At 38.8% G+C, this 14,099-nt stretch overlaps 1 protein-coding gene across 18 annotated transcripts in view; it reads left to right on the top strand.

Moving 5' to 3' along the window:
- The first annotated feature begins 3,216 nt into the window (after positions 1-3,216).
- FIP1L1 (factor interacting with PAPOLA and CPSF1) overlaps positions 3,217-14,099 on the top strand; it is a 78,571-nt gene continuing 67,688 nt past the window's right edge. For 9 of the 18 annotated variants that reach the window (XM_042936389.1, XM_042936387.1, XM_042936379.1 and 6 more), the window contains exons 1-5: positions 3,218-3,510; positions 4,663-4,707; positions 4,811-4,850; positions 12,666-12,723; positions 13,825-13,928. In XM_042936389.1, the coding sequence (XP_042792323.1) occupies positions 3,426-3,510; positions 4,663-4,707; positions 4,811-4,850; positions 12,666-12,723; positions 13,825-13,928 (332 nt within the window). In that variant the 5' untranslated portion in view covers positions 3,218-3,425. Of the gene's footprint in view, positions 3,511-4,662; positions 4,708-4,810; positions 4,851-12,665; positions 12,724-13,824; positions 13,929-14,099 lie in introns of all 18 variants that reach the window. The other 9 variants (XM_042936391.1, XM_042936390.1, XM_042936381.1 and 6 more) reach the window with 3 other exon arrangements.

Raw genomic sequence — 14,099 nt, 5'->3', positions numbered from 1 at the left:
AACTTGTCACATGCATTGACATTTGAACCCTCACTTTAGCTTTGTTAGCTTTACAGGATGCAGGTGTAATTTGATATTTTAATATATCAATTTACTGATGAGGAAACTGAAGAACATTGAGATTTAAGGGACTTAACTAAAGTTGGCAGTGAATAACACAGTCAGGCCTAAATGCCATATTCATGCAAAGCACATTAACGAGTACTTGCTATCTACTAGATATTGAGCAAGGCACTTTTATTTGATTTTTACCTCTTGCCGTCATTTTAATCATCATCTATTAAGCAATCCCTTTCAGTACTTCCCAAAGAGAGATATATTTAAACTGATGCTTAGTTATTTTGGGTTTTTTTTTCCTAAGAACCAACAAACTGCACACACACACACACACACACACACACACACACACCCATACACAGACACACACAATGATAAGATGGAAAACAAATATAATCATAACATATAGAGTATTGTAGTTTGAAGAGGTCTTAAGTTTATATCATGTCTTCAAATTACCTATCTTTAAACTCTGCTGGTGAGTAGGGAGATAAAGAAGCTTATCCAGGCAAGGAACTCAGTATAAAAAGGAAGGAAGGAAGAGGCCTTTTATGAGTGGTTATTAGTGATTTATGGGCTTCTCTGCTTGTGAAAATCTTTATTTTCAAAGCTGAGCTGAAATGCTACCTCCACTGTAAAGGCAATTCTGATGCCTCAGTTATTATTCATCAACTCTTCAGTTCAGTTTAAGTAGCATCTTAAAAGACAAGCTTATTTTAGGTAGCCGAAAGGAGAAAGACAATCCATGGCAGAAGGCAGTTGGTTCTTCCATAAAAGCACCAAAGTTCATTATAGACTCATGGAATAATAAATAGACAGGACTATGAGTGACTGCCTTAAGATATTCCCAAGCAGACTGTAAAATTGTCATTCCATTACTGTCAGTAGAGGCCAAGATCTAAGTGCTGGGCACCATCTCATGAATAAGTGGCATGTAAGAAGATGCCCTGTTTGAGGAAGGACTTCATCTAGTTAAGAGTTCTAGGAAGGTAGATGTAATTACCATAGGATGTGAAACACACATGCCATAGAAGCAGCATAGAGTCTAGAAGGGTGTAATTAGCTCTGCTCTACCCACCTTCCAATAACTCTGATCTCATCTCTATCCTCTTTCTTACTCCCTCCATTCGATTTCATTTTGGGTTCCTTGAATGCACCAAGCACACTTCTGCTTCAGGGCCTTTGCAATTCCTATTCTCTTAGTCAGATAGGGCTTCACCCAGAAGTCCACAAGGGCTTACTTCTTTCCTCCATTCAGCTCTCTATTCTTATGTCACGTTATGAGAATAGCTTTCCCTGATCTCTTATTATAAAATTGCACCTAATCCCTCTTCATCACTCTGCTCTAGGTCCCCCTATCCTGCTTAGTCTTCTTTATAATCCTTATCACAACTTGACAAAGCTGTACATTTATATGTTCATTGTCTGTCTTCCTTCATTAGAATGAAAGCTTCACCAAGAGGAAGGACCTTGTTTTACTCCTTGCTGAATCTGCATAGCTTAGAAGAGTCTCTGGTACTTGGTAGACCCTCCATAAATATATTTATAGAACAAAGAAATGGAAGGAAATAAAGTGGGATTCAGGAAAGATATCACAATGTTGACCTCAACATTGATACCTCAACAGAGTTTAGAAGACTGCAAGGGATTATCCTAAACAGATAAGGGAGACTGGGAATAGCCTTTGAGTCTTCAAAGGTAAGGGGAGATTAAAACCACATGATTTGTTTAAATAAGGGGAGATGGTGTGGCATTGTTGGGATGTAAACATTTCATTTGTGTTTCTATTAAAGCATATCCATCTTTTTTCCCTTGTAGGGGAACTAATTAAGACACTTCTGACTTTCTTAATAAATTGATAGCATTTTAAGAGCATAGACTATGCTTTATTCATATTTTTGTTTTCCAAGTTCTTAAACAGCAGATATTCAATAATTGTTAAATGAAGAACAATATTTATTGACCAGACAGCGAGTAAACCCATGATTGATTTGTAAACTAGAATGACTTCCTGTTGAAAACGGAGTGTCCTATTCGAAAACTTTTGGACCAAAAGAAACCTTAGAGACCATTAAATTCAGCTTTCCCATTTTGTAGATGAGAAAACTGAAGCAAAGAAAGGTTAATTACCTGAGGTCATGCAACTAAGTAGTTATAGTTAAGAACTAGAACACTAATTTCGACCCATCATAGATGACCTTCTCCTTAAAAGATGTGTTCAAAGTAGCCTGATGATGTGGCATTATTTACTAAAAAACTGAACATTATGATCTTGGAGAAATACTTGTAAAAATCTGCAAGAAGTCATTTACAAGGCTTTTGTAAACGTTTGTAGTGTTTTTAGGGAGGGTGGTTAAAGTGAAAAGTTGAAACCAACCTAAATGTACACCACTAGGGAAATAGCTATATACATTTTGTGATAGCCATGCTATGGAATATTGGGAAGCACTTAAAAATGGAAATAGTTTGATGTATACTAACATGGGAAGGATCTCCAAGACCCTTCATAAAAATTAAAAAAAAAAAAAAGCAATCCGCAGAATGATACACAGTATCGCACCCTTTAAGATTCGTTAATCTCAGGTTCTTCCACCAAAACAATACACGTGAAGTAAACATATAGAAAATCCGAGGATTCACACCAAACAGAAAACGAGGGATACTTGTGCAAAGGACGGTAGTGGATGAGGGGGGTCTTCGACCTTATGTGTAATGTTCTATTTTAACAAAGAGAATGCATTATTCATTCACGAGCTCGGCTTTCGTTTGCTGTTAAAATTAAATATTCAATAAAGTAGGCATTGTTTTCCTCTCTAATGAGAAACGAGTGATAAGGTAACAATTCTGTGTCGAGTGATACAACATGTGAAGAACGATACAAGGCCTTTAATAAGATTAAAACACAGCCAAAAAAGTTGAGAAAGAAAGCGTTAAAGGACAAGGGAACAAAAGTACGCTGGCCGGCATAGGCAGTTTATCAGAGGAAAGGGTGGGGGAGGGGAAACCTCCCCGACGCAGGACGCCAGGGGAGAAGGCCACGCTAAAAAGGCAAAACGGGATTCCACAGGGGCGGGGCCAACCACGGCGCGCATGCGCAACCAGGTCCAGGTGGCCGGCGCCGCGGAAGCGAAGCCTCCTAAAGACGCCGCGCGCTGGTGCTGCTGCTGCGCCTGCGCAGGCGGATCGCCGCCGGAGTCGTCTTGTTTGCAGGCTGAACGCCGCGGCCGCCTTTCCTGGATTTGAGTCTCGCGCTTTCTTCGTTTGCTCGCCGGCGGGTTCGCGCCCCTCTCGCGCCCCCGGGCAGCGAGGCTGGGAAGGGGTTGGAGGGGGCTGTTGATCGCCGCCTTTAAGTTGTGCTCGGGGCGGCCATGTCGGCCGGCGAGGTCGAGCGCCTAGTGTCGGAGCTGAGCGGCGGGACCGGAGGGGATGAGGAGGAAGAGTGGCTCTATGGCGGTACGGAACTTCCTGTCCCTTCTCTCACTCCCGGGTTCTCTCAGGCCTGCCCTCCCGGCCCGTCAACGGCCGGCGTCCTGGGCCCCTCATGCCGCCCCTGGGGCCTCTGGTACGGAGCCTCCTCCGGCCTGAGAGTTAGGCCGAGTGCGGCGTGCGCGCTCCCGCCTCCCCGCCCCCAGCCTCCTCCCGCCCAGCCCACGCCCCCATCACGCAGCCACCCCGCGGCCGCCGGGCTGGGCCGGGGGCTGGGCACCGGGCCGGACCCCGTCTCCCGGTTCTCCCCGCCGGGGATTCCCGGCCGCCTCGCTTCCGCGCTCTTTCCCCTACTGTTCTATCTCGATTCTGAGCTCTGTTGGTGTGTCTGTTCTTGTCCCTTGGCTGTAGGATGCCCTCCCTGCCCCTTTCTTTCAGAAACAGTCTTTCTGTAATAATAGCTAAATAAAGTTGATGCTGTAAAACTAACGTCTTGTTTCTTGATGGTCAGTTTGTATGGAATGCACCTGCAAGGGTACCTCCTTGTCTGAAAGTCGTGCTTTAAAAATAATTAATTAAAAGAGAGAGAGAGAGAAAGAGATGGAATACATTATGGCCCATAAAGAAAACCCCGAATGTCTCCTGTATTAAGGTGAAGTTTTTCTTTTTTAAGAGACTGCTCTTTAACCCACATCATTAGAAGTATCTCATGTCCCTTAGCCTTATAGTTTTCAGTTATCTCGTATATATCTTTTTCCCCCAAAATAGGTTCAGTGCACTTTGTACTCCCCTCTTGAAAGGGACTTGACATCTATCTTTTAACTTTTCATTAAGTCACAGTCTCTTGTCTGTTAATGATAAGTAGATTTGAAAGTTAATTATTTATTCCTTACCTAAAATATGTATTCTTTAGTGTAGTAAAAGTGCACGTTTGAGCACCATGCAGCTCCTTGATGCTGTGGCTTTGACAAACCTGTAAAATTGTCTTTGGTGGCAAGATTCAGCATTAGTAATATTCTTTGGAATGTAAATGTGTAGGGTTTCCTTAACAAAGATCTAGAAATTTTTAATGCCTCTTAAATTAAGCTTACTTTTATAAAAGTAAAGTCTTTTTTTTTTCATAAAAGACATATCTTGTTAAGTCATTATAAGGTGATCTAACTTTGGATGTGCTTATAGGCCCATGGGACGTGCATGTGCACAGTGATTTGGCAAAGGACCTAGGTTAGTGCTTGTGATGATCACTTCAGATTTTCATAATACTGGTTTCTTTAAGAGTGGTTTGTTTGTTAATTTTATTTATTTATTTATGTATTTTTTTTGGTAGATGAAAATGAAGTTGAAAGGCCAGAAGAAGAAAATGCCAGGTTAGTGGAACTTGTTGTCGATACTTCTGCAGATTGTGTGGTAACAGTGGTTCTGTCAACACATTGTCAAATTTATTTCATAGTCTTTGGCTTAATTACAGCACACTGACTTAAAGTTCGCAGGCGTTGAATCCGTTAGAGTTTTCTATTTCAGGACCTAATCAGTTCTGTGTTTATTTGCTAGTGTAGGGGACAAAGTGTTTGAGGTAAGGGTTTGAATACTCCTCACTATTAAGTACTTTGTACTCTTAAGTGAGTTCAGAAGTGGAATATACGATTATAACCATTAGACTAATAAGAAAAAACTTTAAAAAATGTTTTTGATAAAAAAAAAAAGAATCCTTTAAATTACTAGTTTCACAATACCTTTGATGGTGTAGTGCACTTTGGTTATCATTTCCATGTTTTAAAATATTTAAAGTCAGATATTTAATGAATTTGTTATAAGATTGATTCCCTTTGTTAGACTACTAGAAATACATGACTATCGTTTATAGAACACATAAAAGCAGCTTGAAACTTCTCCAAATTTCGAAACAACTCACACATGGGAGTCCGTTGACATGCTTACATTACTGATCAAATGTAGTATCAATGCCTTGATGTCCCATAATGAAGGCATGGTTAAAAAAAAGAGCTTTGAAAGATTATTTGGGTTTAAAAAGTAGAGAAAATACCATTTTACACCTGCTAGGATGGCTGTACTCAAAAAGAAAGTAACAGGTGTTGGTGAGGACATGCAGAAATTGGAACTCTCATACACTGATCGTGGAACTGTAAAAAGGTTCGGCTACTTTGGAGAACAGGCAGTTCCTCAAAAGGCTAAGCACAGTTACTATATGATCCAAGAATTCCAGTTCTACATAGATGCTTTAGAAAAATGATACATATCCACACAAAAACTTGTACATGAATGTTCATAGCGTTATTTATAATAGCCAAAAAATGGATAGAAGTGCCCATCAAATGATGAATGGATGGACAAAATATGGTATATTCATACAGTGGAATACTATATAGCAGTGAAAAATGAAGTGCTGATACCTGTAACAACATGGATGAATCTAGAGAACATTATGCTAATTTAAAGAAGCCAGTCCCCAAGGACTACATATGGTATGATTCTGTTTATATTAAAAGTAGAGAATAGGTAAATGCATAGAGTGGTTGGCAGGACTGACGTCGGGAAAATGGGGAGTGACTATCAATATACGCAGTGTTTCTTTTTGGGGTGATGAGAATGTCCTGGAATTAGGTAGTTGTAATGGTTGCACTATTTTGTAAACATACGAAAAGTCATTCCGTTGATTGCTTTAAACGAATGGTTTGTGTGCATATGAATCTGTTTCAAGCTGGCAGGGTTATACCTTGGAGATACTGTGGGTTCAGTTCCACACCACTCCAATAAAGTGAGTCAGATGAATTTTTTGGTTTCCTGGTGCCTATAAAAGTTATGTTTATAATGTTGTCTCTCTTTTTTTTAAAATAGTTTCAACTTTTTTTTTTTTTTTTTTTTTTTTTTTTTTTTTTTGAGAGAGAAAGAGGAAGGCAGAGATAGGGACAGAAGATCCAAAGTGGGCTCTGCTCTGACAGCAGCAAGCCTGATGCAGGACTCAAACGCACAAACTTCGAGATCATTACCTGAGTGGAAGTTGGACACTCAACTGACTGAGCCACCCAGGACGCCACTATACTGTAGTCTCTTAAGTGAGATGGTACTATGCCTAAAAGACAATATACGTACCTTAATTAAAAACTATTTTTATGCTAAAAAAAAAAAAAAATCCTAACCATCATCTGAGCTTTTGGCAAGTCATAACGTTTTTGCTGGTTGGAGGGTCTTTGAAATTGAACTCTGCTGACTGATCAGGGTGGTGGCGGCTGAAGGTTGAGGTGGCTGTGGCAGTATAAGACAATGACCTCTGCCACATGCACGGACTTTTCCTTTCATGAACGACTTCTCGGTAGCACATGATGCTGTTTGTTAGCATTTTGATAGTAGAACTTCTTTCCAAATTGAAGTCAATCCTCTCAGACGCTGCTGCTTTATCAGCTAAGTTTATGTAATATTCTATATTCTAACTCCTTTGCTGTCATTTCCACAATCTTCACAGCGTCTTCACCAGGAGTAGATTCCGTCTCAAGAAACCACTTTCTTTGCTCATCCATGAGAAGCAGCCCCTCATCTGTTCATGTTTTGTCCTGAGATTGCAGTAATTCTGTCATATCATCAGGCCCCACTTCTCATTCTAGTTCTCTTGTTATTTCCACCACGTCTGCAGTGACTTCCTCCACTGAAGTCCTGAACCCCTCCCAGTCATCCACGAGGCTCGGAATCAACTTCCAAACTCTTCTTCATATTTGGTATTTGGACCTCTCCCCATGAATCATGGATGGATTTTTTTTAAATTTATTTTTTAATTTACATCGAAGTTAGCATATAGTGCAACACTGATTTCAGGAGTATATTCCTTAATGCCCCTTACCCATTTAGCCCATCCCCCCCCCCCAACCCCTCTAGTAGTCCTCTTTTTGTTCTCTATATATTTGTTTCTTATGTTTTTATATTATTTTTGCTTCCCTTATGTTCATCTGTTTTGTATCTTAAATTTCTCACATGAGTAAAGTCATATACTTTTCTCTGAGTAATTTCACTTAGCATAATACTCTCTAGTTCCTTCCACGTAGTTGCAAATGGCAAGATTTCATTCTTTTTGATTGTCGAGTAATACTCCGTTGTGTATATATATATATGTATATATATATACACACACACAATATATACATTGTGTATATATGTATATATACACCATATCTTCCTTATCCATTCAATGGATGAATGTTTTTTTGTTTTTTGTTTTTTTTTTCTTTTTTTTTCTTATTTATTTTTAATTTTTTAAATTTACATCCAAGTTAGTTAGCATATAGTACAACAATGATTTCAGGGGTACATTCCTTAATGTCTCTTACCCATTTAGCCCATCTCCCCTGCCACAACCCCTCCAATAACTCTCTGTTCTGCATATTTAAGAGTGTCTTATGTTTTGTCCCCATTCCTGTTTTTATATTATTTTCCTTCCCTTATGTTCATCTGTTTCGTATCTTAACTGACTGAGCCACCCAGGTGCCCCCATCTGTTTTGTGTCTTAAAGTCCTCATATGAATTAAGTCATAAGATATTTGTCTTTCTCTGACTAATTTCTCTTAGCATAATACCCTCTAGTTCCATCCACGTAGTTGCAAATGGCAAGATTTCATTCTGTTTGATTGCCGAGTAATACTCCATTGTGTGTGTATGTGTGTGTGTTGTGTGTGTATATACATATATATATGTATATACGCACTACATCTTCTTTATCCATTCATAATGGATGGATTTTTTTTTTTTTTTTCCCAACGTTTATTTATTTTTGGGACAGAGAGAGACAGAGCATGAACGGGGGAGGGACAGAGAGAGAGGGAGACACAGAATCGGAAACAGGCTCCAGGCTCTGAGCCATCAGCCCAGAGCCTGACGCAGGGCTCGAACTCACAGACCGCGAGATCGTGACCTGGCTGAAGTCGGACGCTTAACCGACTGCGCCACCCAGGCGCCCCAGGATGGATGTTTTTAATGGCATCTCGAATTATGAATCCTTGCCAGAATGTATTCAGATTATTTTGCCCAGATCTTCCAGACAACTGGAATCATGGTCTCTAACAACTATATGCTTATGAAATGTGTTTCTTCAGTAATAAGACTTGAAAGTCAAATGACTCCTTGATCCATGGGCTGCAGAATGGATATTTGTTTTATGGGGCATGGAAACATTAATCTCCTTGTGTGTCTCCAACAGAGAGCTCTTGAGTGACCAGGCACATTGTCGATGGGCAGTAATATTTTGAAAGGAATTTTTTTTCTGAGCAGTAGTCTCAACAGTGGCTTAAAATATTCAGTAAACCATGTTGTCAACAGATGTGCTGTCATCCAGGCTTTGTTGTTCCACTTTAGGGCAGAGCACAGGCAGAGTGGATTTAGCATAATTCGTAAGGGCCCTAGGATTTCAGAATGGTAAATGAGCATAAGTCACCAGCTGCATTAGCCCCTGACAAGAAAAGAGTCAGCCTGTCCTTTGAAACTTTGAAGCCAGGCCTTGACTTTTCTTGAGCTGTGAAAGTCCCAGATGGCATCTTCTTCTAATAGGGGGCTGTTTTATCTACATTGCAAATCTGTTTAGTGTAGCCACCTTTATGAATTATCTGAGTGAGACCTTCTGGGTAACTTGCTGCAGCTTCTGTATCAGCACTTGCTGCCTCGCCTTGCACTTTACGTTACAGAGATGGCTTCTTTCCTTAAACCTCACGAACCAACCTCTGTTAGCTTTGAACTTTTTTCTTGCAGCTTCCTCACCTCTGTCAACCTTTACAGAATTGAAGAGAGTTATAAGGGCTTTGCCCTGGATTAGCCTTTGGCTTAAGGGAATGTTGTGACTGGTTTGGTCTTCTGCCCAGACCACTCAAACTTTATATCAGCAGTAAGGTATTTTTACTTTCTTATCATTCGTGGCTTCACTAGAGTTTAGCTCTTTTAATCTTCTTCAAGAATTTTTCTTTTGTGTTCACACCTTTGCCAACCAGTGGCAGAGGCCTAGGTTTTGGTTTTTGACATGCCTTCCTACTAAGCTTAATCATTTCTAGCTTTTGAAATAAAGTGAGAGACCTGTGGACTCTTTCACTTGGACACTTAGAGGCCATTAGAGGGTTGTAAATTGACCCAGTGTGGATATTGTTGTGGTTCAGGGAATAGGCAGCCTAAGGAGCAGGAGAGAAAGAAGAGGTGATGGTTGGTCAGTAGAGTGGTCAGAACACACAAAATATTTATTAAGTTCACCATCTTAAATGGTTGTGATTCATAGCTCCCCAAAACAATTATAATAGTAACATCAAGGAGCACTGATCACAGACCACCATACTAAATACAATAGTGAAAAAGTGTAAAATATTACCAGACTCACCAAAATGTGACAGAGACACAAGGTAAGCGAATGCTATTGGAAAAATTGCACTGCTAGGTGACACAGTGTTGCCACAAACCTCAGTTTGTAAAAAATTTATCTGGCAAGTGCAGTAAAGTGAGGTGTAATGGAGCCAAGCATGATAAAAGGAGGTACGTATGCACTTGTTAAAAAGTGAATGAAGGGAAGAAGTAAGGCATAGAAATAGAACTACCTTAAGGGATGCTGAAATTATATTTCCTCACTTAAAAATATCCCCTTTATTGGAAGACTTTTTTTTCACTCATTGCTATATCATGTGAAATTTTATCATTCAGTTTTGAAATTTGGTCCAACCCAGTTCCTAACCCTAATCTCAGTTACTGACAAAGTTGATTTGTGTAGCTTATAGTTATGACAGTAATTGAAAACTTCTTCATACTGCTTTTTAATTGGTGAAGAATCAATGGATAATGCTACAGATTCACAATTAAATACCTTTTTTTATGAGCTAATCTTTATTCCATTAATTTTGTTAGTATTGGTTCTTGGTTACAATCCTTGAAGCCTATTTTTTGATTGAATGAATGTCCTTTAATTTTTTTTATACTCAGTGTGATTTTTTTTTTTCTTAAATGTTTGTTTACTTTTGAGAGAGACAGAGACAGACTGTGAGTGGGTTAGGGGCAGAGAGAGAGGGAGACACAGAATCCGAAGCAGACTCCAGGCTCCGAGCCGTCAGCACAGAGCCCAATGTGGGCCACAAACTCACGAGCTGTGAGATCATGACCTGAGCTGAAGTTGGAGGCTCAACTGACTGAGCCACCCAGACGCCCCTTAGCGTGATTAAATGTATTGGAGGAAAGCCTCTACCTTCCTTGAGCATTACTGTCAAAATGTCTTTATATTCTTTATTAAAAATTTATTTGGAGAGCTATTAAGTTTATTTCACTCTGTGGAAAAGTTCTACTCTTAAAGCTTAATTTTTCTAGAAAAAGCTTGTAATTTTATATTTGTAGCATTTTAATGTTGATAGGGAATTAAAACTTTTAGAAGTATTGGGTAAGGCATGTTCACCAAACCCGTGTTCTGGTATTCAGCTTGGACTGATCAGAGTCCTTGCTATTAGAGTTCTCCCCAGCTTCTTTGTGACCAGTTCATTGTTACAACTTCTTAACCACTGTATTATGCTGTGTCCAATTTTGTCATGTTGTTTAGTCCAAGGTTTGGCTAACTACACTGTTCCATGGCATAAAAAGCATGCTAAACTTGTTTCTGGCTACCTAGGAACTTACTTAAGCAGGAGGTAAATGTACTGAAAAATTATAGTTACATATTTTCTTGGGTCAAGCAGTAAAACAATGAAAACTTCACATTCAAATTTTCAATTATTATCTTTATTTTGCTTTATATGAGGATTGTACTACTGTAAAATACCACTATAGAGATTGCATTGACTTCTATAAAACTGCTTGACAAAACGTAGAAGAGATAAACAAATGTAATGAAAAGAGGTTTGAGCTATATCAACATCTGGATATCGTTCTCAGAAATCCTACTAAATGTGAGTTAGTTGCTTTGTACTTCAGTGCCTTTATTTGTAAAATGAGTTTAATGGTTAATTCCCACTATCAAAATTCTAATTATTGAAATATAAGAAACCAATTACAGGGGCGCCTGGGTGGCTCAGATTGCTAAGCATCCGACTCTTGATTTTGGCCTAGGTCATGATCTCAAGGTTTATGAGATCCAGCTTGGGATTCTCTCTCTCCTCTCTCTGCCCCTCTCCCTTCTTGTGAGCACATGTGTTCTCTCTCTCTCTCAAAATAAATGAATCATTAAAAAAAAAGGAAGCCAGTTACACTATAATACTATAAGTTTTATTTGATGGTTAATGACCAGATGCTTGAGTCTCATGAGAAAAGAGGGGTTTATTTTTTTATCAGTTTTGCTTTAATAAGGCAAATACAGGTATTAACTGGACTTTAAAAAGTTATTAGTTTTGGCCATGCCTGGGTGGCTCAGTTGGTTAAGTGACCGACTTTGGCTCAGGTCATGAGCTCACAGTTTGTGGGTTCGAGCCCTGTGTAGGGCTCTGTGCTGACACCTGACAGCCTGGAGCCTGCTAAGAATTATGTGTCTCCTTCTCTCTGCCCCTCCCCTTCTCATTCTCTGTCTCAAAAATAAATAAACATTAAAAAAAAAAAAAAGTGGTTTTTTTAATGCATCAGAATTAGGTCTGGAGCTCTTTATTGGCACCAAATTGGAAGATAGTCTTCTAGGAAGATAAGCTTTTCTTTAATCCTAAAATGTATTTTTCACGCAACAAAGAACGTGTGTCCAATAAGATAGGTGAAACAAAACCAGAACGAAGCATGTGTGTTAACTGAATACTGGTAGAGTTAATGTGGTCATATTAAAGTTCTTCAGTTCCTCGGGCGGCAGGAACGGAGGAAACTGTGCATTCTGTAGCCTTAGGCAATTTTAGTAGTCCCTGGCACATGGTGGATGTTGTAAAGAGTTAGGATAAGTAAAATTAAGTGTGATGAAGATTTTTTAAATATTAAAAAACTTGAACTATACCCCACTGTCAAGTTGCAAATTTCATATCATTAAAAAATTGTAGAGGCAGTTCCATTCTACTTTCAGTGTTGAGTCTGGATTTTATGCAAGGCAGCAGGAATGGTGGAATAACACAGGCAGTTTTTGCCATCCTTTTTCTTATCCAGTGGAGACCGTAATTTTAGGAAATTATCAGACATAGCTTAAGAATACTAGTATATCCTGTCTGTACCTCTGAAAAGTAATACCAGACTTACGTGCTTATCTTTATTATTCATAGTGCTAATCCTCCATCTGGAATTGAAGATGAAACTGCTGAAAACGGCGTACCTAAACCGGTAACACAAGGCTTTGAAGTCCAGTTACTTCCCTATGTGAAGTCTTTATCAGTAGTTTCCCGTTCACTAAGGAAGAAAGCCAAAAATTTAAGATGACTTTCAGTGTCCGGCATGATCTGGCCCCGTTTATATCTCCAGCCTCATCTGTTGCCATCAAAAACATAGTGATGAGAATAGTGGGAAGAGACTTCAGATGAAATGGAGCATGTGCAAAGACGTGAAGTTTAATCCTTTCAAGGAACTGAATGATTGTAGCTCAACTAAAGATTATAATGAGACTCATTTTGAAGGAAGACTTTAAGTCCCACAGCACAAGTTTGAGTGCCATAATTTTTAGCAAGACAATTCTTTATATAAGTGATAGTCTCTGTTATCACTGTTAAAAGTGATGTGTTTTGGATTGAACATGTATTCTTGGTCTTACGAATATTTTAACATTCTGTTCCTGTATAAAAAAGAAAGAAAGAAATCCTTACTCTGCAGGCTTGAATTGAATACAAAAAAAATATTTTGCCTGAGGTGATCTACTTTTTTATTTACTGTTATGTGACTGACCACAAAATAGCCTTTTGGAGCCAAAATACAACCTTCATAAATGGTCCTACTTTTTACTCCTAGAAACAAGTATTTCCTCAGTCACTTGCACCCTGGGCCTCGTCTAGCTATAAATGAATAACAAGAATTAAGTGAGCTGCTCCATAACGATTTGGTGCTTTTTAACCATGACGCTGTGACTCTTAACAGTATCCTCTTCATATTCTTGCCAAAAATTTCTCACTCGATTTTTTTTATAATTTATGTTCTAGATATTTTAGTACAATGCCTTAGATTTGTTTTGCAGAGAAGCATTTATAAATAACAGGAAAAAATATATGAGGTGTTATTTACAAAAAGATGCTGAAAACAGATTTTATTTCACATTCTTATCCCATTTTATCATGTAAAACAAAAGTTATAAATGAGGTAGCAGTGCTATGAGATTATAACTTTTTTTCTCTAAAACTACGTCAAAAAACACAAAATGATTACTTTTTCACTTATTCATATTAGGTGTTGAGATGGATTATTGAATGTATTCTGTAATTGTTTATGTTGGTATAGAAAGTGACCGAGACTGAAGATGATAGTGATAGTGACAGTGATGACGATGAGGATGATGTTCATGTCACTATAGGAGACATTAAAACGGGAGCACCACAGTATGGGTAAGTTATTTTTAACTAACGATTACGTGCCTCAATGCAAGGTAGTGTGCTTATCTCAAACCAGTAATGGTTGATTCCATATTTTTTACATTTTTCCGTCTTACCGTGCAATGAAAGAACTCTTGTTAAAATTTCACCATGAGTTTCTAAAAGAGCAGATCTTAAAAGTTC

This window comes from Panthera leo, chromosome B1, assembly GCF_018350215.1.
Source record: "Panthera leo isolate Ple1 chromosome B1, P.leo_Ple1_pat1.1, whole genome shotgun sequence".
In the NCBI taxonomy this organism is placed as follows: domain Eukaryota; kingdom Metazoa; phylum Chordata; class Mammalia; order Carnivora; family Felidae; genus Panthera; species Panthera leo.
This window is presented reverse-complemented; position numbering and strand designations above follow the sequence as displayed.